General features: G+C 47.3%; 1 protein-coding gene across 8 annotated transcripts in view; it reads left to right on the top strand.

Annotated features, from left to right (window-relative positions):
- Positions 1-21,751, top strand: part of LOC125511390 (sugar transporter ERD6-like 4) — a 35,395-nt gene extending 13,644 nt beyond the window's left edge. Inside the window, exons 3-19 of one of the 8 annotated variants that reach the window (XM_048676748.1) lie at positions 3,058-3,370; positions 3,469-3,558; positions 18,558-18,617; positions 18,700-18,765; positions 18,979-19,044; positions 19,140-19,215; positions 19,518-19,582; positions 19,661-19,753; positions 19,858-19,938; positions 20,022-20,106; positions 20,209-20,255; positions 20,330-20,392; positions 20,474-20,533; positions 20,709-20,774; positions 20,868-20,927; positions 21,044-21,158; positions 21,251-21,751. In XM_048676748.1, the coding sequence (XP_048532705.1) occupies positions 3,155-3,370; positions 3,469-3,558; positions 18,558-18,617; positions 18,700-18,765; positions 18,979-19,044; positions 19,140-19,215; positions 19,518-19,582; positions 19,661-19,753; positions 19,858-19,938; positions 20,022-20,106; positions 20,209-20,255; positions 20,330-20,392; positions 20,474-20,533; positions 20,709-20,774; positions 20,868-20,927; positions 21,044-21,158; positions 21,251-21,363 (1,422 nt within the window). In that variant the 5' untranslated portion in view covers positions 3,058-3,154 and the 3' untranslated portion in view covers positions 21,364-21,751. The other 7 variants (XM_048676744.1, XM_048676743.1, XM_048676746.1 and 4 more) reach the window with 7 other exon arrangements.
- The last annotated feature ends 2,729 nt before the right edge of the window (positions 21,752-24,480 follow it).

A 24,480-nucleotide genomic window follows, 5' to 3' on the forward strand; every position in this document is an offset into this window, starting at 1 on the left:
TGCGGGTCTCCTTTGGAGATGCCTTAAGATCCATAATAGGGAAGATAAAGCTTGCAGCGAACGATGAAGTGATGAGAGCATGTTAATTTTTTTTAGAGAACCTTTTGATCTATTCATCATCTATCATGACAGTATAGATATTATCATAAATAACAAAAAAATTACAATCAGATTCATGGACGACCTAATAGTTGAGTCGTATATCTCTCGCGCGGCGCGGTGGCGACGGCGACGACGGCTAGTCCGTCGCTAGGAGGGGCGCCGAGAGATATACGACTCAACTTGGTATCAGACACCTCCGATCCTTCTTCTTCATCTCTGCTTCCGCCATGGATCGACTCCTTCGTCGCTCCTGCTCTACCGACCTCGAGTCTGCCTACGTCTCTCCCTCCGCCCGGCGTCTCTTCGCCGCGGACCCTGTCGCCGTGCCCACCGCGGTCACCGCGGCCACCGTCCCGCACTCCGCTGCGGCACCTGCGGCCCCCGTCGCGGTCATCGCGGCCCCCGCTCCACGCCTCGCGCCCGCGATCGTCCGTGGCAAGGAGCCCATCCCCGAGGCTGCCCCTCCTTCCTCCTCCACGGCGGCCCCCGGCCTCCACCTCGCCGCATCTTCTTCTGCTCCGCCCACCGCGACTCAACTTCGCCTCGCCGGGAGTGTTCCGGTCCCGCGCCTCGACAACGCCACGCTCCCCCACCTGGCCCCGCCGGACGTCGGCTCGTCCTCCTCCGTCGGCCTCCCAGCATCCATCGCGCATCACTTTCAAACCCGGCTGGAGTTGGAATCTGGTAACTACACCAAATGGCGCAAACTCTTTTACTGCATCTGTCGTCGCCATAACGTGCAGACCCACCTCGACGAGCCCGCTGCACCACTTTGCCAGAGCGCGGTTTGGCGCAACGACGACCTCACGATCGTTTTGTGGTTCCATGGGGTTGTCGCCGACGAGCTCCTGGACGTCGTCGCCTCCCCGGAGAGCACGGCGTTCGACATCTGGTCCGAGCTGCACCTGCTGTTCCGCGACAACCAAGCGGGGCGCGCCGTCATCCTCGGCGCGGAGTTTTGCAACCTGGTCCAGGGGGACCTGTCCATCGCCGAGTACTGTCGGCGGCTTAAGTCCCTCGCCAACGAGCTCGAGGACGTTGGCGACCACATCACCGATCGGGCCCTGACTCTCCAGCTGATCCGCGGGCTCTCCCGCAAATTTTAGATCATGGCGACGCTCCTTCCGATGCAGACGCCATTTCCCTCGTTCGTGCAGGCGCGCTCGCGGCTCCTCATGGAGGAAATCGCGGCTAATGAGCGCGCTCGCCTCGACGGCCGCCCCGAGGCCACTGCCACCGCCCTCACCATCGCCGGCGGCGCGAACTCCTCCACCGACAGGGCTCCCTCGGGCTCCTCCGCGGACCGGGGCTCCTCCGCAGACAATGGCAGAGGGGGCGCTGCCTCCCCGACCGGCGACCCTGGCTCCCGCGGCCGTGGGCGTGGCCGCGGACGTGGCCGTGGCCGCGGCTCGTCCTCCTCTGCTGGTTCCTCGACCGGGCGCGGCGCCTCTACACCAACCCCAGGTCCGCCGCTCTCTGGCTTCTTCGCCCCGTACGGCACCATGCTCCCTGGCTCGACCCCGCCTCGTCCTAGATGGGCTGCGCCCAACGCCGCGGGCGTTCTCGGCCCGCGCCCGCCGCCACCACACCAGGCTTATCCGGTGGCCGCTGCGCCGCCGACGGGCGGGCCTTCATGGGAGCAGTACAACCAGCTCTACGCAGCTCTTCAAAACCTGTCTATGCAGCACAACGCCGGCGGCGGCCAGGAGTGGTTCCTGGACACCGGAGCCTCCTCTCATGTGACCGGTATGACGCACACTCTTTCCAAGTTTTCTTCCCCATCTTTGCGTCATTCTTCTGGTATTGTCCTTGGAGATGGGTCTCGCTTACCCGTTACTGCTGTTGGTTCTACTACTGTCTCCTCCTTCTCTCTCAATGACGTCCTCGTTTCCCCCACGATTCTCAAAAACCTTATTTCTGTTCGTCGCTTTACCATTGACAACTCTTGCAGTATAGAATTTGACCCGTTCGGTTTTTCCGTGAAGGACCTAGCCACTCGCAAGATAATCATGAGGTGCAATAGCCATGGAGACCTCTACCCCTTCTTCTCCAACACCAACGTGCAAGCCCTTCTCACTGTCGTCGGTGGCGACGTGTGGCACCAGCACTTGGGGCATCCGAGCAATAAAACCATTTCCATGTTATCTACTTATTTCCTTCCAAACTGTAATAAGGGTGTGTCAAACACTTCCGTTTGTACGGCATGCCAACTAGGCAAGCAGCCACGGCTGCCATTTTCTCATTCCCATTCCTTTACTAGCGCTCCTTTTCAATTAATACACTGTGATTTATGGACCTCTCCAACTAGTAGTTTTTCTGGTTTTCAATATTACTTAGTGATATTAGATGATTTTTCACACTACTCTTGGACGTTTCCCTTACGCCACAAATCCGACACCGTCGACATACTTCACCGTTTCCATGCGTATGTCCTCACTCAGTTCCACGTCTCCATACAATGCATGCAGTGCGACAACGGGGGTGAATTCCTTACCACCTCCCTTCGTGATCTCTTCTCTCGCTATGGCGCCTCCTTCCGTCTCTCGTGCCCCCACACATCACCGCAAAACGGCAAGGCCGAGCGCCTAATCCGCACTACCAACGATATCTTCAACAACAACAATTATTGAAGCGAGACGAAAACGTGCCCCTATAATCATCCCTTCGTCGCCGGCCGAACAAATAGCACATTCTGTAATTGTTCAATTATGGCGTGGCATCACGAAGAGGAGTCGAAATGGTTAGTTTAGTTAGGCATAATAAACACTAAAAGGTAGCAGCCTGCAGAAAAGCAGGAGGGAATATATTCGATTAAAAGCACGTCTTCTTCTTTTTTTTAGATAATAGAGAATAGGCTTTTGAATTATGAGGCCTGCTTTCTTATCCTACAGTATATGATCCAGCCCAGTAGACTGAATAATAATGCTCTCTGTCGGCTTTAATTCCTTGTGGTAGGGAAGCAACCATCTGCAGCTACGAATTGCAACAGAGGACCTCTCCACATTTCAACCGTCGCATCCTCTTCTTCTCCATCCAACTGCCGGCGACCGCCATGAACGGCCAGAGCGACCACGACGACATGGCCATGCGGAAGCCGCTGCTGGCGAACACGGGGAGCTGGTGGTACGCCACACGCAAGTCCCACGTCTCCGCTCTGCTCTGCACGCTCGTCGTCGCAGTCGGCCCCGTCCAGTTCGGCTTCACGGGTGGCTTCTCCTCGCCCACGCAGTACGCCATCACCGGCGACCTCAGCCTCTCCATCTCCGAGGTCATCGTCGACCCTTTCATTGCCCGTGCCCGTCTACCGTTGTCGCGTCGCTGCCTTGCCCCGGCATCTGAATTAGTGATTGACGACGCTGTGCGCAGTTCTCGGTGTTCGGCTCGCTCTCCAACATCGGCGCCATGGTTGGGGCCTTGGCCAGCGGGAATATGGTGGAGCACGTCGGCCACAAAGGGGTGAGTTTTTTTTCCTTAACCTGCTTGTAAATGTAGCATAATTGGTTATCTTCTAGGCAGTTTTCTTTTTCCTCTTTTGAACCTTCTATAGGCAGGTACTGTTAGCCGCACGTAATTATCCTGTGCGAGATCGACCGGTGACCTCACAGTTAAGAAGGGTCAGTGTCAAATCTTTGATTTTTCATTGATAGATCCATGTAACCAATAGCAGTGCAATCTTTTTATGATGTGCCGTGTCGAGACTTTCTTCTCGGGATCACCGTCCACTATTGTCCAAGATGGTTGCTGCTGCTGAACTAGAAACAACAGTGTGACATGTATGCGCGCCTCGTGGCATTTTCAACGCGGATCATCAGAACACTCAAATGTCTCCGCCAATTGTTTCCACCTAACCATCCATATGCATTTAGGGGCTGTTTGGTTTGTGACTAACTTAGCCAAAAATTGCCACAACTAAGGTTAGGCAAGTTTGACCAACTTAGATGAGTGTTTGGTTCATGCCACATCTTAGGCAAGCCACACTTGGACCCCACATGGCATACACATAAAAAGTGTGGCAAGATTTCCTTAGGCTTGCCAACTTGTGGCTCTCATTTTGATGAACTAACCTTAGGCAAGCTTGGCAAAAATGTGTGGCAAGGTATGACAATGCTAGTCCTAGAACCAAACAGCCCCTTAGCCATTCAATATGGATCATCAAATTGGATCGGACCAGTCCACATGTCTGAAATCTCACAAAATCCGTCTCAAACTTGGGGGAGCTTTGAGAGAGTGCGGACGGTTGTTCGGTACACTGCCAGTTAGACCACTTCTCCCAATAGCCCACGTCTCACACTCCTCTCTGTTCCCTCTCGGTCCATCTCGCCCACTTTTAGTCATAGCCCACAATCCAGATTTAGGGATACGATGAGATGGTTAGACTATCTACGGACACGCCCGGACATGTCTGCAGACATTTGGTGACGTCCGTTTGGTGATCCGCGTTGGAGATGCCCTTACACCCCCCCCCCCCCATAGTTGCACCAAAGGGTATTCCCCTTGCCACATCTACTTGTTCGGACCGGACAATCTGTAGTTAATTGGTTGTTCAATGGGCTCCCCCTTTTCGACTCGAATTATTTGGAATCCTTTAATCCGATCCCAAATCAAGTAGGTCGTAGGGGAGTCCGGACTATCTGTCACGTCAGCACGGTAGTCCGGTCCCAAATCGAGCATGCTGGCACCGCACATCCTCATCAACTCAGAGTTCGCCACTCCCTGGGTGCACGACTGGTCGAAGACGACCAAGGAGTTAGATGCCCGCCGCTGGGTAACATTGGAAGGGCTCCTGAAATACGAGCGCAACACCCGCCTAAAGGCAAAGGCAGTGCTCTGCCGCTTCCCAGGATGGATGATGTGATGGCTAGGTCAGCACCCACGATTGGAGCAACAATGACGACAATGGTGGAGATCCGATTCTCGAGATCCACGCCCGTCTAGATAGGTAGACTTGGAGTAGTTTTTAGCTAAGTTTCCTAAATAAAAATTAAGTTCCATATAATATATCGAATCTAAGTTTAATAAAATCTTTAAACTGGAAATAAAATGGGGGCTAGCATTAGGTTTGTCCATGGAAAAATGGGGGTGTACATTGATTTAGGGGATAGCCTTGGATATGACCTTAGCCTACAATTGATCCTACATAGTGTGTTATAGTGAATATACTACTGAAGCGTCAATGGATTGCGGATGCTAACATAGGCGATCATTGAGGGTCCGTAGGTCGCCCGTCAAGAGAATAGGGCACCAAGCCATAGTGTATGGGACGATGGTAGAATAGGTTGAGATCAACATCGGCGAGTTGGGGACAGCTAACGGAGTTCCACTATGTCTGAAGGCGGCGAGGGAGACTTCCATGCCATAGTTTAAATCATGGTTTATTCAACACCGGTTGGACCGTTAAGCGGGTTCTTGGCGGCGGTGGCGGTGACCTTGTTGATGTTGTTGGGTGTGCATTGATCTACTCCACATATACTTGGTATGCTCGGTACACATCAGAGTTGTGAGCATGTACTGTTGTCAAGGTGAGACACTCTAGCTTGCAGCATGGACTTTTTATTATTGAAAATGGGGGCAACATTACACGATGACTCTAGTTTGGTGGTGCTTTTGATCATAGAGTCTCGACCTCCGGAGCAAAAATTCTAGGTGTGACATGCTCTGGTTATTCCTAACAGTGTTGGTGCTTCACATCATCTCCTTGTCGGAGGCGTTGTCCAGAGTTTGCTCGAACTCCCTCTTTGGGCTCAAAACTCTTGATCTAGCCTCCGTAGGTAGATATGGCAATGTTGGTGCTCACGTGTTGTTTCTTTCTTAGAGGCGTCGTTGTTGAAGCGTTTTTCTCACAGTTCGAGTGTTGTTGTCGGTGACGGTTGTCATTGCATGTTGGCAGCATCTGTGTGTGTGTTGGGGGGGGGGGGAGCTTTGGGTTGGATGACTCCACAACTTTTCTATGACACCCCTTTGGTTTTCTAAATTTTGTAAATTAGTCTTTGCAACTTGAGAAGATTTACCCTACAGCTTACTAATGGCTCTACTTGTTTCCTGCCGGGGTCGCCACTGGGCGTTGGTTGTGTGGCCATCATGTAATTCAACTCTCCTTTTCCCAAGTATACGGGCTTTATCTTGGCCTAAAGACAGAAAAAAAAATTGAAACGAGTAAAGACAGAAAATAAACTCCCCACTAAAAAGCATTGTCGGTTGTACCGACAGTCTAAAACGAGTACTCCTTTAAAACATATTGCACGAAGATCATGGAGCAAACATGCATATGATCCCTTTCTCTTGTAAACCATTCAAAACCTAAAAACAATACGAATGGTCAACTGTTGCCAGGAGGAGTCCATGTGGGTTTTCGGAGATAAGTCCATGTGGATGTGGCGGCCTTACTTATGGAACACCATATGCCTAAAATATTTTAGGCGACCGAGGAAACCCGCAAGTAAGATCACACCGACTAACAAGAAAATGTCATATGCCTAAAATAAAATAAGGACCATCACGTAGACTCAAGCCCTTGGCCCTTGCTTCTCCTTAGAAGCGAGTAAGATCGTCGCGTACGTACCTGTCAAAGAATGATGAGGCAATGGCGTACACTCTAGCCCTTCTTCTCTGTAGAAGCAAGAAAACGTCATAGTAGTATAGTATATGTAGTAACCGTACTGCCAAGTGTACTCATTGCTAAAGATGCACTAAGTACGTACGTACCAGTGAAGGATTGTAGCCGTAGGAAAGCAAATCCGGTACTTGGGAGGACGATGGTGATCAGAACAACTTCTTGTACTCTGCACCTGCAATTGTCCCATCAAGAGGGAAATGGGTTAGTTGGGCACAAGCACTGAAGTCGCAGCCGTTCCATAATATACGATTATGGGACGGAGGGGGTAGCATATAGCACTAGGGAATAATGCACAACTGAAAGAGAAGAACTTTCTTGCTCTAGAGACTGTAAGCTTTTGACTTTTCAGCCCAGCGCATATATACTCTCTGTTGCGCCTTGTGGAAGGAAGCTAAGAACATATACGTTGTACGTCTGCAAACCAGAGACGAGCCGACCCCATACCACCCACCCCTCCCCATTTCAAACTTCATAGTCGACCTCCTCTTCTTCTTCTTCTTCTTCTTCTCCTCTTTCGTCCATTGGCGAGGCCGCCATGAACGGCAAGGGCGGAGACGGCGGAGGGCAGGAGAGCGGCGGGAGCGACCACGACGACGACATGCGGAAGCCGCTGCTGGTGAGCACGGGGAGCTGGTGGTACGCGATACGCAAGTCCCACGTCTCCGCCTTGCTCTGCACGCTCGTCGTGGCGCTCGGCCCCATCCAGTTCGGCTTCACCGGCGGCTTCTCCTCGCCGACCCAGGACGCCATCACCCGCGACCTCACCCTCTCCATCTCCGAGGTCATCATCATCCTTAATCCCATCGCCCGTCTTTGTTTACTCTTGTCGCCGCCTTCGCTGCCTTGGTGACTGACGACGTTGGCAACCTACAGTTCTCGGTGTTCGGCTCGCTCTCCAACATCGGCGCCATGGTGGGCGCCATCGCCAGCGGCCAGATGGTGGAGCACGTCGGCCACAAAGGGGTCAGATTTTTTTACATAGCCTGTCCGTCCTTTTTCTACGCAAGTAAATGTTTGCCGCACGTAGTAGTATTTCATTGTGAGATCCACCCGTTTGCACCGTGTTTGCCTCAAATTTAAGCTAATAGCAACTTTAGCAAAGTCACCGTAATGCCCCGGCCTTTCATAATAACTGTCAATATGAAGCTTTGAGGGGGCAAAAACACGCTTACTACAGCAGCATTCTCACACTCCGTATGCTTTGAAGAACGCCCCAAAAATAGGGTTTCACCCTTCGTATCTGGAGGACCCTTCATAGATATTATTTTTCCCCTTGACCTGCTTGTCTTTTTCTAGGCATCTTTTGTTTAGTTGTAAGCAGTATTACATTGCGAGATCGACTGGTTTGCCACTTGTCCCCTCACATCACATTTTAGAAGGGTCGGTGTCAATCCTGTCTGTTGATGGATACTTCCATTCCATGTAACAGATCAGATAGCAGTGCAATCTTTTGAGCAATCGGTCTATTTTTACCATTTAAAACAACACAAAAAATGGATAAGATTCCTCAATCAAGACAGACTTAATCATGTTAACATCTCAATGGTGGAGGTTCTTATCAACAAAGATAAATTAGACAGCCAGCTGCCACCACATTCCACATCCCTCATGTAATAATGTTAAGACAAGAACATGGACGCGGTCGATCGGTCGGTCCAAGACGGTATTTTATTTTTGAGGAAAACGGTACAACTCTGCTGTGTATTTTTATTGCATGCATGCATGCATACATGCGCGCACTACTGCTGCAGCATGTTACTAGCTAGCCTACAATATAATAGTAAAGTGTAAAACCAATCCTACGGCCGGAATTTGTGTGCTACAGTAGTAGGTGGATATGGGCTGCTGTGCCGCAGCAGCTTCACTGAATTATTGCTGACTTTCCGCAAAGAAAAATGAATTATTGCGGAGGATGTTGCCATCACCGGGGGACGGCATGTCCTTTGCCAAGGGAACGAGCGAGACGTCAAGACCACATTGTACGATGGTATAGAGACGGCCCGAGATCGACGTGGCCGAACGGACCACCACGCTTTTGAGTAAAGGAAATAAAATAACAGTTTTGCTAAAGTACATCTAGATGTATCATAAGTATTGCACATCTAAGTCATATGTCATTGATCTTACATTAAGATTCGTGTAAATATTTTCTTTTCTCCTTTTCTTTTTCTTTTATGCTTGATTCACTCACTTAGATGTGCAATAACTAGAGCACATCTAAATGTGCCCTAAACACACCCACAAATAATAATAACAAGAGAAAGAGAGATAGAGAGTTTTAGCATTTTTTTAAATGAACATACGAATAAGTAGTTAGCTAATCATTTTAAAAATGGTAATATAAACAACTAGCTGGTTATATCTATGACTAGCATGTACGTACGGAGGCCTATATATTCATGATGTGATCTGATACTCAATAACTTCAATCATGAGGCAGGTCAAGGAAGAGAACAGAGAGTATTCGCAAAAAAAAGAGAAAGAGAACACAAAGTTTGAATTTGTGGCATAATGTTTAAACAAATTAATTCTTGGTGAAACGTTTTTTGTGGGATTTTTTTTTGCAAGAAGTTTCTACCAGTATAGGGTAGAAAGCAAGAGTTTCAGATTCCTAACCTTATCAAGGTCATATCCCATAAAAAGAAGCATATCATTCGCGAGGATATCATTCTCATCCGTGGTAACTTATGAGATATCATCTGTTTTTGTCTCGTCGATTGTGAAGGTCCGTCCATCTGAAGCACCGAGAGACTTATAGTATCCGCGGTGATATATCGTTTCAACTCTGCCCGACCCTCGATCTGCCCCGCATCCAGGTTAAAAATACACTTCTTCCCGTGCCGCCTATTGGCGACCATATCGAAACATCGTGTGTTGTTATCTTACTAAAAAAGAATGGGCTTTGGATCTTTGGTACCATTTGATTTCCTCTTCTCGCAATAGACGTGCAATCTGCTTATTGGATTGATTTTTCATATCAATCTCCTGATGAGACAAAAATGCATGTCTCACCAATGTTATCGAGGTCATCAATGATAGTGAGTTTCGCTCATCGATATAGGAATTGCCTAGTGGCCCCAATTTTGTAATTTCATCTATGGATAGGCGATCAACAACGGTGGGTCTCTCGCATACATTCTTAATTAAGTCTGCAAAGTCATCCTATTGTAACTATCCCAATTCAAATTTGAATGAGCGGCGAGTGGCAGGGGACCGAGTAGAGTTAGTATCAGGAATAATGGACACATGGTCATAAAGTATCTCAATACGCTCTAGGACACACCACACACATGGTCACAAAAGGAAACTTCAATTTCTATTATGTACCTGTGTGCATTCATAAGGATGAGTGCGTGTGCGTATATATGAGCGTTTGCGTCTGTATTGCGTTAAAAAAACACAAGCAACTTGCCGCGTTCCATAAGAACTGCCAATATGAAGTTTCAAGGGGGCAAAAGAGAACGTAGCAGAGTCATTATCGCCTTCTCGCGCTCCATATGTTTTGAAGAACACTCCAAAAGGGTTCAACCTTTATGTCTAGAGGACCCTCCATGGATATTTTTCCTTGGCCTGTTTGTCTTGTTCTAATTAAGCAGCTACTGTTAGTTGTAAGTGGTATTTCATTGCGAGATCGACCGGTTTGCCACTTGTCCCCCCATAATTAAGAAGGGTCGGCGTCAATCCTTTTTGTTGATCGATACTTCCATTCCATGTAAAATGAGTCTAGATACATCCGTATCTAGACAAATCCAAGACAAGTAATTCGGAACGGAGGGAGTAACAATCAGCAGTGCAGCCTTTTGAGCAATCTATCAACTTTTACCATTTAAAGCAACAGAAAAAGTGGATGAGGTTGCTCAATATAGACATAATCATGTTAACATCTCAACGGCGGAGGTTCTTATCAACACAGATAAATTAGACAGCCAGCTGTCTCCACATACCTCATGTGACATACTCCTACGTTAGATCATGTAGTATATTGTTATGTTAGATAAGGCCGGGCATAGACGCGGTCGGTCGGTCCAAGAAGGTACTAGTACCATATACAGTATATTAGACTTAGTTTCTTCTTCTCGGTATCACCGTCGACTGGACCAATGTCCAAAGCCAAGATGGTTTCATGAGCAGCAGCCAGCAGGCGCTGCTGCTGCAGCAAATGAATTATTGCTGAGGATGCTGCCATCACGCCGGGTCCGCACTCCGCAGGTCGCTCGCCAAGAGGAGGAGACGTCAAAACCACATTGTACCATAGAATAGAGACCGGCCGAGAATCGACCTGGGCGGACGCACCGCCGCTCTCTCCCGGAGTTGCACTGTTGCGGAAGGCGACGCGGTGCCGGTGAGCGAACGAAATAATAATAGAAAGAGAGTGTTTTGACATTTTTAAAACATGAACATATGAATAAGTAGTTAGTTAATCATTTTAAAACGGACATATAAACAACTAGCTAGTTATCTATAACTAGCATGTACGTACTCAAGCCTATAGCGTCATGATGCGATCGATGTGACATTAAATAACGCCAATCATGATTCATACATGAGGCAGGTCAAGGAAGTTTGGATGCGAGGCATAATGTTTAGATCTTTTTATTTCTTGGTGAAACAGTTTTCATGAATATATTGGTGGAAACATATTAAACAATACCGAGAGATAGTAAGTTGAAGAGGGGGGGAAACTATAGGGATAGATATTGTGTAGTAAAGCTAGCAGCACAAGTGCGCTGATCACCTATCTACAGCTCAAGCTGAATAAAGCGTGGTTGAATAAAGTGGGTGGGATTTTGCACATCAAAGCTGGACGTTTTTCTTTCGCTAAAGGGAAATTATGGGCTCCAGAAGGTGGTGCTTTGCTTGCACGATCTGCTACGTTGGAGTTTAACCTTTCGAGGTTCACGAGGTCGACACTTGTGTACGTCGAAAATCAAGCGTATACTACCGTTAATAGAATTCTAAATATACTCCCACCTTGTATAAATGCAATTAAATCTTCCAAATAAAGGAAAAAAATATGATGTGATGAGATAATTAATAGGAGAGAGCAGAGTTTGATGACTCCATGAATAGACCATGTTAGCCAAGCGTACCTAAGCGGAAACATAATTTACTGCCTACAACTAATTAATAGGGTTGATCAAAATTGACGACCTCCAGCGAAGAGCGCCTTTGCCTTTCCAACTGCTCAATTGTTTCTCTAAGCACTCAAGGACATGTTCTCACTCCGTATTAGTGAGAGGACGATAATGAATCAGAATTCTCAAATATTTAATCGGGAATTGACCTTGTGCGCAACCAATTAGGTCAGCATATTGTGTATCCGCCTCTTTGACTTCTCCAAAACAGAAGAACTCACTTTTATGAGAGTTAATCTTGAGACCTGACATTTGCTCAAAATCTGAAAGCAAGAGTTCCGAATTCCTAGCCTTATCATGGTCATCTTCCATAAAAAGATGCATAACATTGTCTTTCAGCTTTTGAGGCTAGGATATCATTCTCCTATGCTTTCACATAGGTACGTGAGGATATCATTCTCATCTATCGTAACTTATGAGACATCATGCGTTTGGGTCTCGTCGACTGTGAAGTGCCCTTCATCTGAAATCCCGGATAGAGACTTATAGTTTCAACTCTGCCTGATCCTCGATCCATTCCACATCCAGGTTAAGAATATACTTATTCCTATGCCGCCCATTGGCCATATGAAAACATCATGTATTGTTATTTCACTAAAGAAATGAATAGGGTTTGGATCTTTGGTACCATTTGACTTCCTCTTCTCGCAATAGACGTGCAATCTGCTCATTGGATTAATTTTTTATATTAATCTCTTGATGAGACAAAATGCATGTCTCAATAGACGTGCACTCGAGATTGTTATCGAGGTCATCAATAATAGTGGTAAGGTGTTGCTTCTTTTGACATACCACTAGTGTGTTTCTCCCATCCAGATAGGAATTGCCTAGTGGTCGCGATTTTAAAATTCCATCTCTGAATAAGAGTTCAACAATGGTGGGCCTCTCCCATACATTCTTAATTAAGTCTGCAAAATCATTCCGTTGTAACCATCTCAATTCAAATTTGAATGAGCGGCGAGTAGCAGGGGAGCTAGTAGAGTTAGAATCAGGAATGATAGATGGGCACATGGTCATAAATTGTCTCAATACGCTTTAGGGCGCGCACACACACATTCACGAGAGGAAACTTCAATTTTCATTCTACCCGATCGAGTTTCTCGTATGTCGGCACCAAACTATTATTAGCCCAAGTGTACCGCCGCCCTGAGATAATGCCTTCCCAAAGATTCAAACTGCCAATCACAATGGTTAATAAGAAAGGCTAGTGAGTGTCAAAGCAATCGTCACCACATCGTCAGTCTAACATACGTTGCGCATAGAACATGGAAGAGCAAACATGCATATGATTGCTTTTCCAGTTAGCCAATCGAAACTTGAAAACAATAGGAATGGTCAATGGTTGCCTGGGGGAGTCCATGTGGGGTTCTCAATAGAGAGATATTAGACCATGTCTATAATAAGGCTACTGGCGAGACCTGTAAGTAAGATCACACCCACTAACAAGAAAAATAAGGACAATCACTTAGCACATTCCTTCTACTTAGAAGCAAGCAAGATCATCGCTTACCTGTCAAAAAATAACGAGACCATCGCGTACACTCTATCCCTTCTTCTCCGTAGAAAGCAAGAAACACTATAGTGTACAGTGTACAATCATCTGCATGTATTTGTCGCTCAAATTGATGTATCTAGTATGTAGTACTACAAGAAAAGACGATGTGATCAGAACAGGTTCTCGTACTCAACTAATTGTCCCATCAGGAGGGAGGGGTTGACCCGATTAAACACAGAAATGGGTAGTGGAATAATGCCTGCGGTGCAGAATATCACGAGGGCGGGAATAATGCTATTCCCAAGCCCAACTGAAGGAGAAGACCTTACCGTAGGTAGGCTTTTGACTTTTGAGCCCTGCACTGCAGCGCACATGTACCCTGCCGCGCCTTCTGGAAGGACGGAAGCCGAGCAACCATACGTTGTAGATGTACGTCTGCAAACAAGCTACCTAGAGACGAGCCCATCCCATTCCACCACCTCTCCCCATTTCAAAGTCGACATCCTCTTCTTCTCCCCCCGCTCTCTCTCTCTCTCTCTCTCTCTCTCTCTCTCTCTCTGCGAGGGCCACCATGAACGGCAAGGGCGGAGACGGCGGAGGAGGGCACGAGAGCGGCGGGAGCGACGACGACATGGACATGCGGAAGCCACTGCTGGTGAACACGGGAAGCTGGTACAAGATGGGGTCCAGCCTCACGGCGTCCTCCTCCATGGCCATGATGCGCGAGTCCCACGTCTCCGCACTCCTCTGCACGCTCGTCGTGGCGCTCGGCCCCATCCAGTTCGGCTTCACCGGCGGCTTCTCCTCGCCGACGCAGGACGCCATCACCCGCGACCTCAGCCTCTCCATCTCCGAGGTCACCATCCTTCCATCGCCCGCCGTCTTTTTTTACTGTTGTTGCCGGCCTCGCTGGCCTGGCAATGCCCGGAATCCTCGTGACTGACCGACGACGCTGGCTACTTGCAGTTCTCGGTGTTCGGCTCGCTCTCCAACATCGGCGCCATGGTGGGCGCCATCGCCAGCGGCCAGATGGTGGAGCACGTTGGCCACAAAGGGGTGAGATATTTTCCTTCCTTAGCCTGTCCGTCTTTTTCTACGCTATACGCACGTACTCCCTCCATTTGATAAAACTTGTCCCAAAGCTTGTCCCTTAAATGGATATATCTAGCACTAAGCTTTTTTGGACGAAGAAAATAGTATTTCAATGTGAAATCCACCCGTCTGCCTCAAAGTCAAAGTTAAGAACAACCCTAGCAGAGTCGCCTCGCCGTATATGCCTCGGCCTTTCATAATAACTCCCAACATGAAGCTTTGAGGGGTGCAAAAAATGCATCCAATAGAGTCATCATCGCCCCCTCAAGGCCTCAACATGTATTACCATGCACAAAAAACAGTCGTCATCGCCTTCTCGCACCCCATACGTCTTGAAGTACGATCCAAAAAGAGGTGTCCAACCTTCCTATTTAGAGCACGCTACACAGATATTTCCGCCTGGCCATCTTGCACCCCATATGTCTTTTTCTACGCAGCTATTATTGCGAGATCGACCGGTTTGCGACTTGTCCCCTCACAATTAAAGGGTCAGTGTCATTCCCTTTTGTTGATAGACACTCCCATCCCAAATAGCAATGCACTCTTGCGTGCAATCCATCTATTTTTTACCATTTAGAGCAGCAGCAAAAAGAACAAAATGTATGAGATGTATCAGTCATCAACACAAATAAATTAATCATCAACACAAATAAATTATGTGGAGGTCGACCAGTGTCCAAGACGGTCTCTCACGAGCTGCACCAGAAACAACAGTGTGGCATGCATGCATGCACGCGGCCGACACGTACTGCTGCATGCATGTTACCACTGGGCTAGACAATTAATCCTGCACTTACTGTGCCTGGTAGATAGGTTGCAGGACAGCGCCAATGAATTATTTCTCCAAAAAAGTTGAATTATTGCTGGAGGAGGGTGCCAATCACTGAGGATCCGCAGTGTACGGTGGAACAGAGACGGGCGACTTGGCCGGCCACCGCTGCCGGAGTTGCACTGTTGCCGAAGGCGACGCCGTGAGGGAAGGAAATAATGCATTTTAAAATGAAAATACATACAAACAACCATAGTTGCTTATATCTAGTACAGCTTTTAGCATTTTTAATGAACATAGTACAAGCAACTAGTAGTTGCTTATATATATCTTGATGAGCATGTACGTACGGAGGCTATATCGTGTCATGATGTGACACTTCAATAGCATCGATGATGAGGTACGTAGGCCGAGGAAGAGAGCACAAAGATTAGGTGCGAGCAATAATGTTCAGATTTAATTCTTGGCCAAGCATTTCTCATGAAATGATTGGTGGAGACATAAACAATAAGTGATGCCAAGTTGAAGAGAGAGAAAAAACTTGAAAATGGAGAAAGGACTTTTGTTCTCAGAAATGCTAGAAGTCCGACGTTAGATTTTTAGACGATCAGATTTGCCATGCGAAAACAGATAAAATTGTCATGCTTGTGTGTGCGACTTCCATGTTCTTATAGTAAAAATTTCCATGTAGCGTAAAAGATCAACCAAAAAATTATCATACTGCAGCGATTAATTGCCATATGTTCGATCGGGATACGACGTACCCGATAATAGCCTTTCGTCAGATTTATATTGAAGTCCTTTGTTCTCGATGCTATCCCTGTCCCTAAGATCCTACCCACAAGCCAACTTGGTAAGTCTCATAGTGCAAGTGGGAGGAATTTCGCACATCAAACGTTGGCCACTTTTCCTTTGGCTAAAGCGAGATTATGGGCTCCAGAAGGTGGTGCTTTGCTTCCACGATCCGCTACATTGGAGTTTCACCTGTTGAGGTTCATGGGGTTAACACTTGTATATGCTAAAAATCATGTGTAAGTTACCACTAAATAAAATTAAGAATCTAGTCAATGATAAGGGTGGCATAGATGGGTCTACCAAAATTAATATAGCATACATACGAAACAAAATTAGCATGCCATCTACAACTAGTTTAAGCCTAGTTTAAAAATAACTAGACAACAACCATATCGCATACAATCATTTTTGCAAAGAAGGAAAAAAATAACCATATCCCATACAAAATAGTCGGTCGCAAGGTGGAATTTCTTATGACGGGGTAGGTGATGAAGAGATGGTGTGGTCAAGGAAGCAGTGGATGAAGATGGAGCAATAGTGGTGGAGGGCTCTATCCCTTCTTCTTCTATTAATATATGATATGCACGCTCGTGCATATATTCTAGAAAAAGATGGAGCAGTAGTGCCGAGCATTTCTCAAAAACATTATGACTTGGCCGCCCGAACCATAAATACCGGCGAACCAGAAATTGAATCATTTGTCATGCTTTACTTTCCCATTTGATTGATCGTCCAAAAAGGCTTCACATTTGATAATTTGCCCCTTTCAAAATGACTGGGGTTCGGATCCATCCTTCACTGACACATTCCTGGGCCAAAGGCTCCGAAGTATCCCAGGACGAGGACGACGTGGTCGCCGCTGCCGAGGCAGTGCGGGACAGGATTGCTCCTCCTGACAGCAGCCAGCCACAGCCGCTCCACCGTGCCGGAGCTTGCTGCGGTGACGGAGGGGTGTGATTTCCGTTCAGCAGGATGCCCTCGTCCGGGATTCATCCGGTGTCCCTCCCAGGCGCTGGCGCTGGTGCGCACGCGAGGTGTTCGTGAGAATGCCTGACGGCTATTTGGTCTGGGCCATCGTCGCCCCTCGCGTCAGAAAGAACACCACACCACATACCGTTCAGCGAGCAATCAGTGCTTCTTGCAAAAAAAAAAGATTATGGTAGACCGGTGGTTTTTCGCCGAAGAAAAAAGGAAGTTCTTTTGTGCCAAGTCGATCCCAGTCGCGGCGGTTTATTGCTAATTTCTCTTGTTGTTGTGCCAAACTTCAGTATGTTGGTCGTATTTTCGCAATGATTCGAGTAAATAGCATAAAACTACTACTTTACAGGCTATGGTTCCAAAAAACTACCGGTTTTTAATTTTTCTCAGATAACTACCAAACGAGGGGGCGGCTGTTTCAAAAAACCCAAAACGTTGAGTGCTTATCAATTGATTGTGATTATGACAGGTGGGCCCCATGCGTAAGAGCTCTAATTGTTTGACCGTTTGTTTGACCGCTAAGTGTGGGCCTGCACACAAATTTAAGAAAGCAATCTGGTCCCTGCTTTTTTCACAAAAAGCAATCGGGTCCCTGCTCTCAGGCCAGGATCCATTGGTGCTCCTCTCGCTCCAGAGCTGGACCTCGCGGCTCCGCCTCCTCCTGCCGGTGAGCCGCCCGCTGCCGGCGCTCACCGGGGCTCAACCATGGCCGTTGCCCCGCCTCACCTCCTTCTTTCCTACCTCTCTACGCCCGCCGCCTAGCCGTGCTGCACGACGCCGCGGGGACAGTGGCTGCCTCTACGCCGGCTCCCCATGGCGAGCTCAGGCCGTCGCGAGCCGCGCGCCATGGCTAGGGTCTCGGGCCGTCGCCAGCTGCGCCATGGCCAGTGGCTCATGCCGCCACCAGTCGCACGCCATGGCCAGGAGCGCGCCGACGAGCAAGGGCCGCCGCCAGCCGCGCCATGGCCAGGGGCTCGGGCCGCCACCAGCCGCGCGCCATGGCCAGGAGCTCCTCCACCTAGCCCGTCGCCCGACTAGAGAAGCCCGTCGTCGCGACGAGGAACGCGGCGGCCGAGCCGCCGCCTTTCGCTTGGCCGGCGATCTGGCCGCCGGCGAGCTGCCGGCGCAGTTCTTGATTGCTTTTTCCAGAAAAATATCAGGGACCCGATTGCTTTTTCCCAAAAATATCAAGGACCTGATTGCTTTTTTCAGAAAACATCAGGGACCCGATTGCTTTTAAAAAAAGATATAGGGACCTGATTGCTTTTTTAAAACTTACATAGATATTGACATGTGGGCCCTACATGTAAGGTAACAGTCAAACAAACGGTTCTCTTATGTGTGGGTCCCACCTGTCATAATCACGATCAATTGATAAGCACTCAGCGTTTTGGGTTTTTTGAAACAGCCGACCCCTCGTTCGTTTGGTAGTTATCTGAGAAAAATTAAAAACCAGTAGTTTTTTGAAATCCTAGCCTGTAAAGTAGTAGTTTTATGCTATTTACTCCAATGATTCAGTACCTAACCGAACCAACAATCTTCTGTTGAGCTCTAACAAGCTGTGAATTGGTTTTCCAGGCGTTGATGATCGCTGCCATTCCTAACATCCTCGGCTGGCTCGCCATCTCCTTGGCAAAAGTATGACGATACCTTTTTCCTGACCTTAAGTTTCACCGCTTGCTGCTTCTGAACTTGACACTTGTTGGTGTTCGCTTTACAGGACACTACGTTTCTGTATACGGGGCGATTGCTTGAAGGATTTGGTGTTGGTATCATATCCTACACGGTTCGTTTAACAACACTCTCTACCTGCTTATTCTTTGCATACAAGATCTATGCACACAGGTGTATCTGCTTAATAAGTTCAGGAAAAAAAATCAACATGATGTCACTAATGTGGGAAAAAGTTGACCATCCCGCTGTGAAGCTTATTTGTTGTCAAAAGAATCTTGGACTAGTTAAAATACTTAGTCTTGGTCTGTGAATTGTGTGATAATAGGTGCCCGTATACATAGCAGAGATTTCTCCTCGGAACAAGAGGGGCGCTCTAGGTTGCGTGAACCCGGTAGGCCTATCCTCCTAAGCATCTTGTCTTCTTGTCAAGCAAACACGTATTAGCTTGTTTATGCTGGACTCATCATGCAATTGTTCATTTCGCAGTTGTCTGTAACTCTTGGGATGGTGTTGGCCTATGTGCTCGGCATGCTTGTTCCTTGGAGGATGCTTGCGGTGATAGGTAACATGATGAAGTGCCGACGCGTTACTGAACTTTTTTATTTTCACCATCAGTTTTCACTTAACCTCTGATATTTAAGTTCACAAGATCAGTAACAGTAAATGCCATGTTGACAAATGTATGACTATAACCTGGGATATCCTTTGGCTAATATTTCCGTTCAAGCTTTTGAAGGAAAAGTTACCGTGTCAGCAATCTCCGCTGATTTCGCTAGTACTTTGGGCTTAAGCGAATGTGTATGCATCTGGTTTCTGAACCTCTGACTATTTCTGATTCAAATCACTGGGCTGTCATTCTTCTAGGAACCTTGCCATGCACAATATTGATACCTGGCCTACTCTTCATTCCAGAATCTCCAAGATGGCTGGTCTGTATGAGCAAATGTATACAAAGTGCTGCATCATTCTGAATTTTTTATTAACCACTGTTGTGCATCAATCTCTAGGCAAAGATGAACAAGATGGATGATTTCGAAGCCTCCCTACAAGTTTTGAGAGGATCTGAGACTGACATCACCTCAGAAGTGAATGATATAAAGGCAAGCACCTGCCTTTTTTTTTCCTTCTAGACTAACTAACTACAAATCTTTCTATGTGATGTACTTTCAGCGTAGTCACCAATGTTTGCTTTAACATTATGCAGACAGCAGTAGCATCAGCAAACAAAATGACGGCGATTCGTTTCCAAGAGTTAAACCAAAAGAAATTCCGCATGCCCTTGATAGTAACTTCCTTGACTTGCTGGTTTATTTCATACCAAAATTCGCAATTGCATTCAGTAATCGTGATTGTGGTGCAACTTGGCAGCTTGGAATTGGCCTGCTTGTACTACAACAGCTAAGTGGGATCAACGCCATACTGTTTTATGCAGGCAGCATCTTCAAAGCTGCAGGCAAGCTGTACAATTTGGTCATTAAATTTCCTTCAGTGCAATACTATAGTGTTATGTTATAGTCGATTTCAGCTTCTATATTTAACATGAAAAGCTCTTCAGGTGTTACAAACAGCAACTTGGCCGCATGTGGAGTTGGAGTTATTGGGGTGTGTAACTTGATATATATCTTTTCTTGTCTCTTAGTAGTTCACATTAAGGTGCTGACAGCATTTATCATCAGCTTCTTGCCACTGGAGCTACAACCTGGTTGCTAGACAGAGCTGGCCGGCGGATCCTACTTATTGTAACTTTCCTCCTCTCTTTGAAACCAGTCTGTTACTGGAGTTGTCTGTAACTATAATTTAGCTCTCGCTTCAACTTCCAGATCTCTTCTGCCGGAACGACCCTAAGCCTTCTTGCAATTGCCGTCATATTTTTTCTCAAGGTATGTTCAGGTTTCTTTAGTATAGGGTACCGGTATAAATAAAATACAGAATACATACACCACACCCTTATAATAGTCTATTACGTTGATCGGGGATTTTTGTTACTCGTGATATTATCACAGAGCCTCTTCTGCTGAATATTTTTCTTATATTACCATGATTTATTTGTTCCAGGACAACGTTTCACAAGATTCTGACATGTATTACATATTAAGCATGGTCTCCTTGTTTGCTATTGTGGTATGTCCATCCGCCAACTAGATTGTTTAGTCTGAAAAATTACATCGCAAATCCACGAGCTATGCCCGAGATACTAACCTGACACTTGTTCAGGCTTATGTGATCACCTTCTCCTTCGGTATGGGCGCCATTCCATGGGTCATAATGTCTGAGGTAATATAGTGAATCTGCACACTGCGTATAGAACCATATCTCATAATTAATGTGGTTTAGGCATGTCACTGGAGCATTCACATAACCATACATCTGTACATTTTATGTGTTTGTAGATCCTGCCGGTTAGCATCAAGAGCCTCGCGGGAAGCTTCGCGACGCTCGCCAACTGGCTGACCTCCTTCGGGATAACAATGACAGCAAACTTGCTGCTCAGCTGGAGTGCTGGAGGTTCACGCTCTTCCCTCTTCCCTCAAGTAGAATTATGGACCCACGGCACGGACCTGACGGAGATCATTTATGTTTGTTTACGATCTCGACAGGTACCTTTGCGTGCTACACGCTCGTGAGCGCGTTCACCCTCGTGTTCATCATCCTCTGGGTGCCGGAGACGAAGGGAAGAACTCTAGAGGAGATACAGTGGTCGTTCCGGTGAGCTCGGTCCGAAGTTTTCACAGTATATATGTCGGAATTATTCTTCAAGCCGGGCATCGTCTTCTTTTTACTAGTCCGATTGCTCGATGAAGGCCAATCATACAAAAGAAAAGGAAAACTGTGTCGTCTGTATTCCTGTACAGCCATTGTTTCAGACGACTTTGTAAAGGGGGCATGTAATTATTATGCTCTGTTCTCTTCTCTGGGCTCCGTGCAGGTGCAGCTAGTGGTCAGCTCCCACTGTGATACCCCCCGCAAAAAAAAAAAACGTTGAGATTGTCCTGCTCTGTTCCAAACTTTTACTGCTAGTTCAAAGTGTTCATGTGAACGTGGTGAATATTTGTGCCATTATGACATACACCTTATCTGAAAAGGAAAAATTGCCCTGATATCCTCTGCATGATTTTTTCTCCGGCTTGTGTTTAAAACTTATTTGTTATTCCGCGTCCTTTTGATTTGTCGAAGTTGCAAACCAAATTCCGTATGGACGCTGTATGGACATATGGACGCCGAGTGCGCGTACGTCTCGGCGACCGGCTGCACCAACTGCAGTGGCATGCGACCGGCGTCGAGCAGCAGCCCACCGTAAGCCGGTCACCGGCCCCCGTCCCCCGTGGTTGCGAGCACAGGCTACATTCTGGAGGAGGAAGAGAAGGGCTGCTCGAGGAGGAAGGGGCAGCGGGCCGTGGCGGCGGCCATCTCAAGAAGTGCTCGCTAGCGAAGAGAGAAGGGATCGAAATGCACAGTGCAAATCTCAAAGAAAGGAATAGAACACCGATGGATGTTTTTCTAGGAAACCAATGGATGATTAGTTACATAGCAGCATACGGAGCCAAAGGGGTACTCTGGTCAGAGCGACCTCGGAGCAAAAACACGGTGAGAGGGGAACATATTCGGAATAAAAAAAAACAGTTTTGCTAAAACACATCTAGATGTGCCATAAGTATTGCACATCTAAATTCTATGTCATTGATCTTACGTTGAGATCCGTGTGGATATTTTCTTTTTCTTTTTTCTTTTCCGCTTTATGTTTGATTCACTCATTTAGATGTGCAATAAGTAGAGCACATTTAGATGTGCCCTAGACACACCCTAAAAAAAGGAAACTCTAAACCCTTCTCTCCCTTCCCCTTCGCTTCACCGCCTCTTCCCCGTGGAGGCGAGTTGCGACATGCCGCGACGAGGTGAGTTCCTCCCTCTCCGCCTCCAGACATCTCTTACCGGGGCAATTTGATGTTTGCCACTTGTTATTTCATATTTTGACAATTTGCCACTAGTTACATTGAAGTAGTTGATCTTTCCGCACTTTTTACTTTGCACTTTGATTTTTTGCCCCTGTTAGGTGGGGCCCACATGAAATTCCTAAGTTGCCCTTTGCACCCGATTGGTAGGACAAACTAGGAGCAACTACAATAGAATCTGACCTTGTGTACAATATAGAATGGATGGTTAAATTAGAGTGGAGGGATCCCAAGCCACTTAATGTACTTTTCACAAAAAAACTCCCTGCTCCTAGTTTTTTTTAGAATCTCGCAAAGCTTTATTACTGATTCAGAATGTTCATCGGTACAAAGACAAGATCGCCGGGCTGGCCTAGCCAGGTGTGACGGCCAAACCCTAAAGATAAAGCATACTTTGCGAGATTATGGGCCTCCGTATTGGAGGTCCTATACTCATGACTAAACGAACATGAAATAAAGGTAGTTGCTCTAGCCTTGATCTCTTGAACAATGGCACCAAAGTTTGCTGAGCTTCCTTCTCCGACCGCATCAATCACCACCTTACAATCCGAGGCCACCAATATTTGGTTGAGGTAGAGATCTTTTGAAAGTGCCAATGCCTCCCGTACAGCTAGTGCTTCTAGCACCTGGGGGTCACGGAGTCCCCTGAAAACGAGGGCCGAAGCTCCCATGAACAAACCCCTTTCATCCCTGCAAACCACTCCAACTGCGCCAAAGATGCCCGAGCGGGACACAACAGCGTCCACATTAAACTTGAAGTGGTCCGTGGGTGGCGGCACCCACGTCCTCGGTCGCGGTATCGCTATCAGCTGTGATTTCTCCTTCTTCTTCAAGAATTCTATGTCTGACAAGTAGGATTTGATGAAGTTGTCAGTGGCAAATGGGGTCTGGAAGATATCTTCATGTATGGCTTTCCGTCGTGCACTCCAGATAGCCCACAAGGTGACGATCATCAGCGTAAATTGCTCCGTTGGAAGTGACTCGCTCATAGCAAAAAGCCATAGCCTTGCATCTGGTTCCTATGTTGCCAACATGTGGTCGACCAGCTCGGCCTCTGACAATGCCCACACGCACCGAGACACATTACAATCCAGCAAGGAATGACGCCAGCTGTCCTGCCCTCCACAGAGTGGGCAAACACTCGAAGTAGCCATGTGACGATGGCGTAGAACATCGCCCGTGGGGAGCGAGTGTTGCGCCAATCGCCAAGTGAAAAATCGCAGCTCCGGTGGCACTGTCATCTTCCAGAGCGAGTTCCATCCCCTCCTCTCAGCTTCGGAGTTAGAAGGATCCTCCCTGTCCTCCAGCCATGCCTCACGCCCGATCTTGATTCTGACAATCATTTTATAAGCTGACCGTACAGAGAAGCGTCCCTTTGGATCATCATTCCATGCCCAAAAATCTTCCACCTGCCACGTACATAACGAGATCTATAAAATAGCCTCCGCGTCAAGAGGTATGAAAACCTGTCTAACCAGGTCCTCCCGCCACTCAGCCTTGGTGTGATCGATCAACTCTGAGACCAGCTGCGGTGGTTCATCAATTAAAGATGTAATCGGCCTCATCAGTATGTTCCATGGAATCCAATTGTGTTTCCATATGTGCGTGGACGTACCGTCTCCAACTCCTCTGATCGCTCCTTGGGTGATAATATCCCTCCCATCTAGTATAGAATGCCAAATCTGAGAAGGATGTGGGCCTAGTTGAGCTTCTAGAACAGAGCATTGTGGAAAATATGCTGCTTTAAGAATTTGTGCACTAAGAGAGGAGGGATCATTCACTAATCTCCATACTTGCCGAGACAAAAGTGCCAAGTTGAAGATCTCTATGTCCCGAAAACCAAGTCCTCCCAAACTTTTCAGTCGAGTCACCAAATC

This window comes from Triticum urartu, chromosome 5 (genome assembly GCF_003073215.2).
Source record: "Triticum urartu cultivar G1812 chromosome 5, Tu2.1, whole genome shotgun sequence".
Classification (NCBI taxonomy): domain Eukaryota; kingdom Viridiplantae; phylum Streptophyta; class Magnoliopsida; order Poales; family Poaceae; genus Triticum; species Triticum urartu.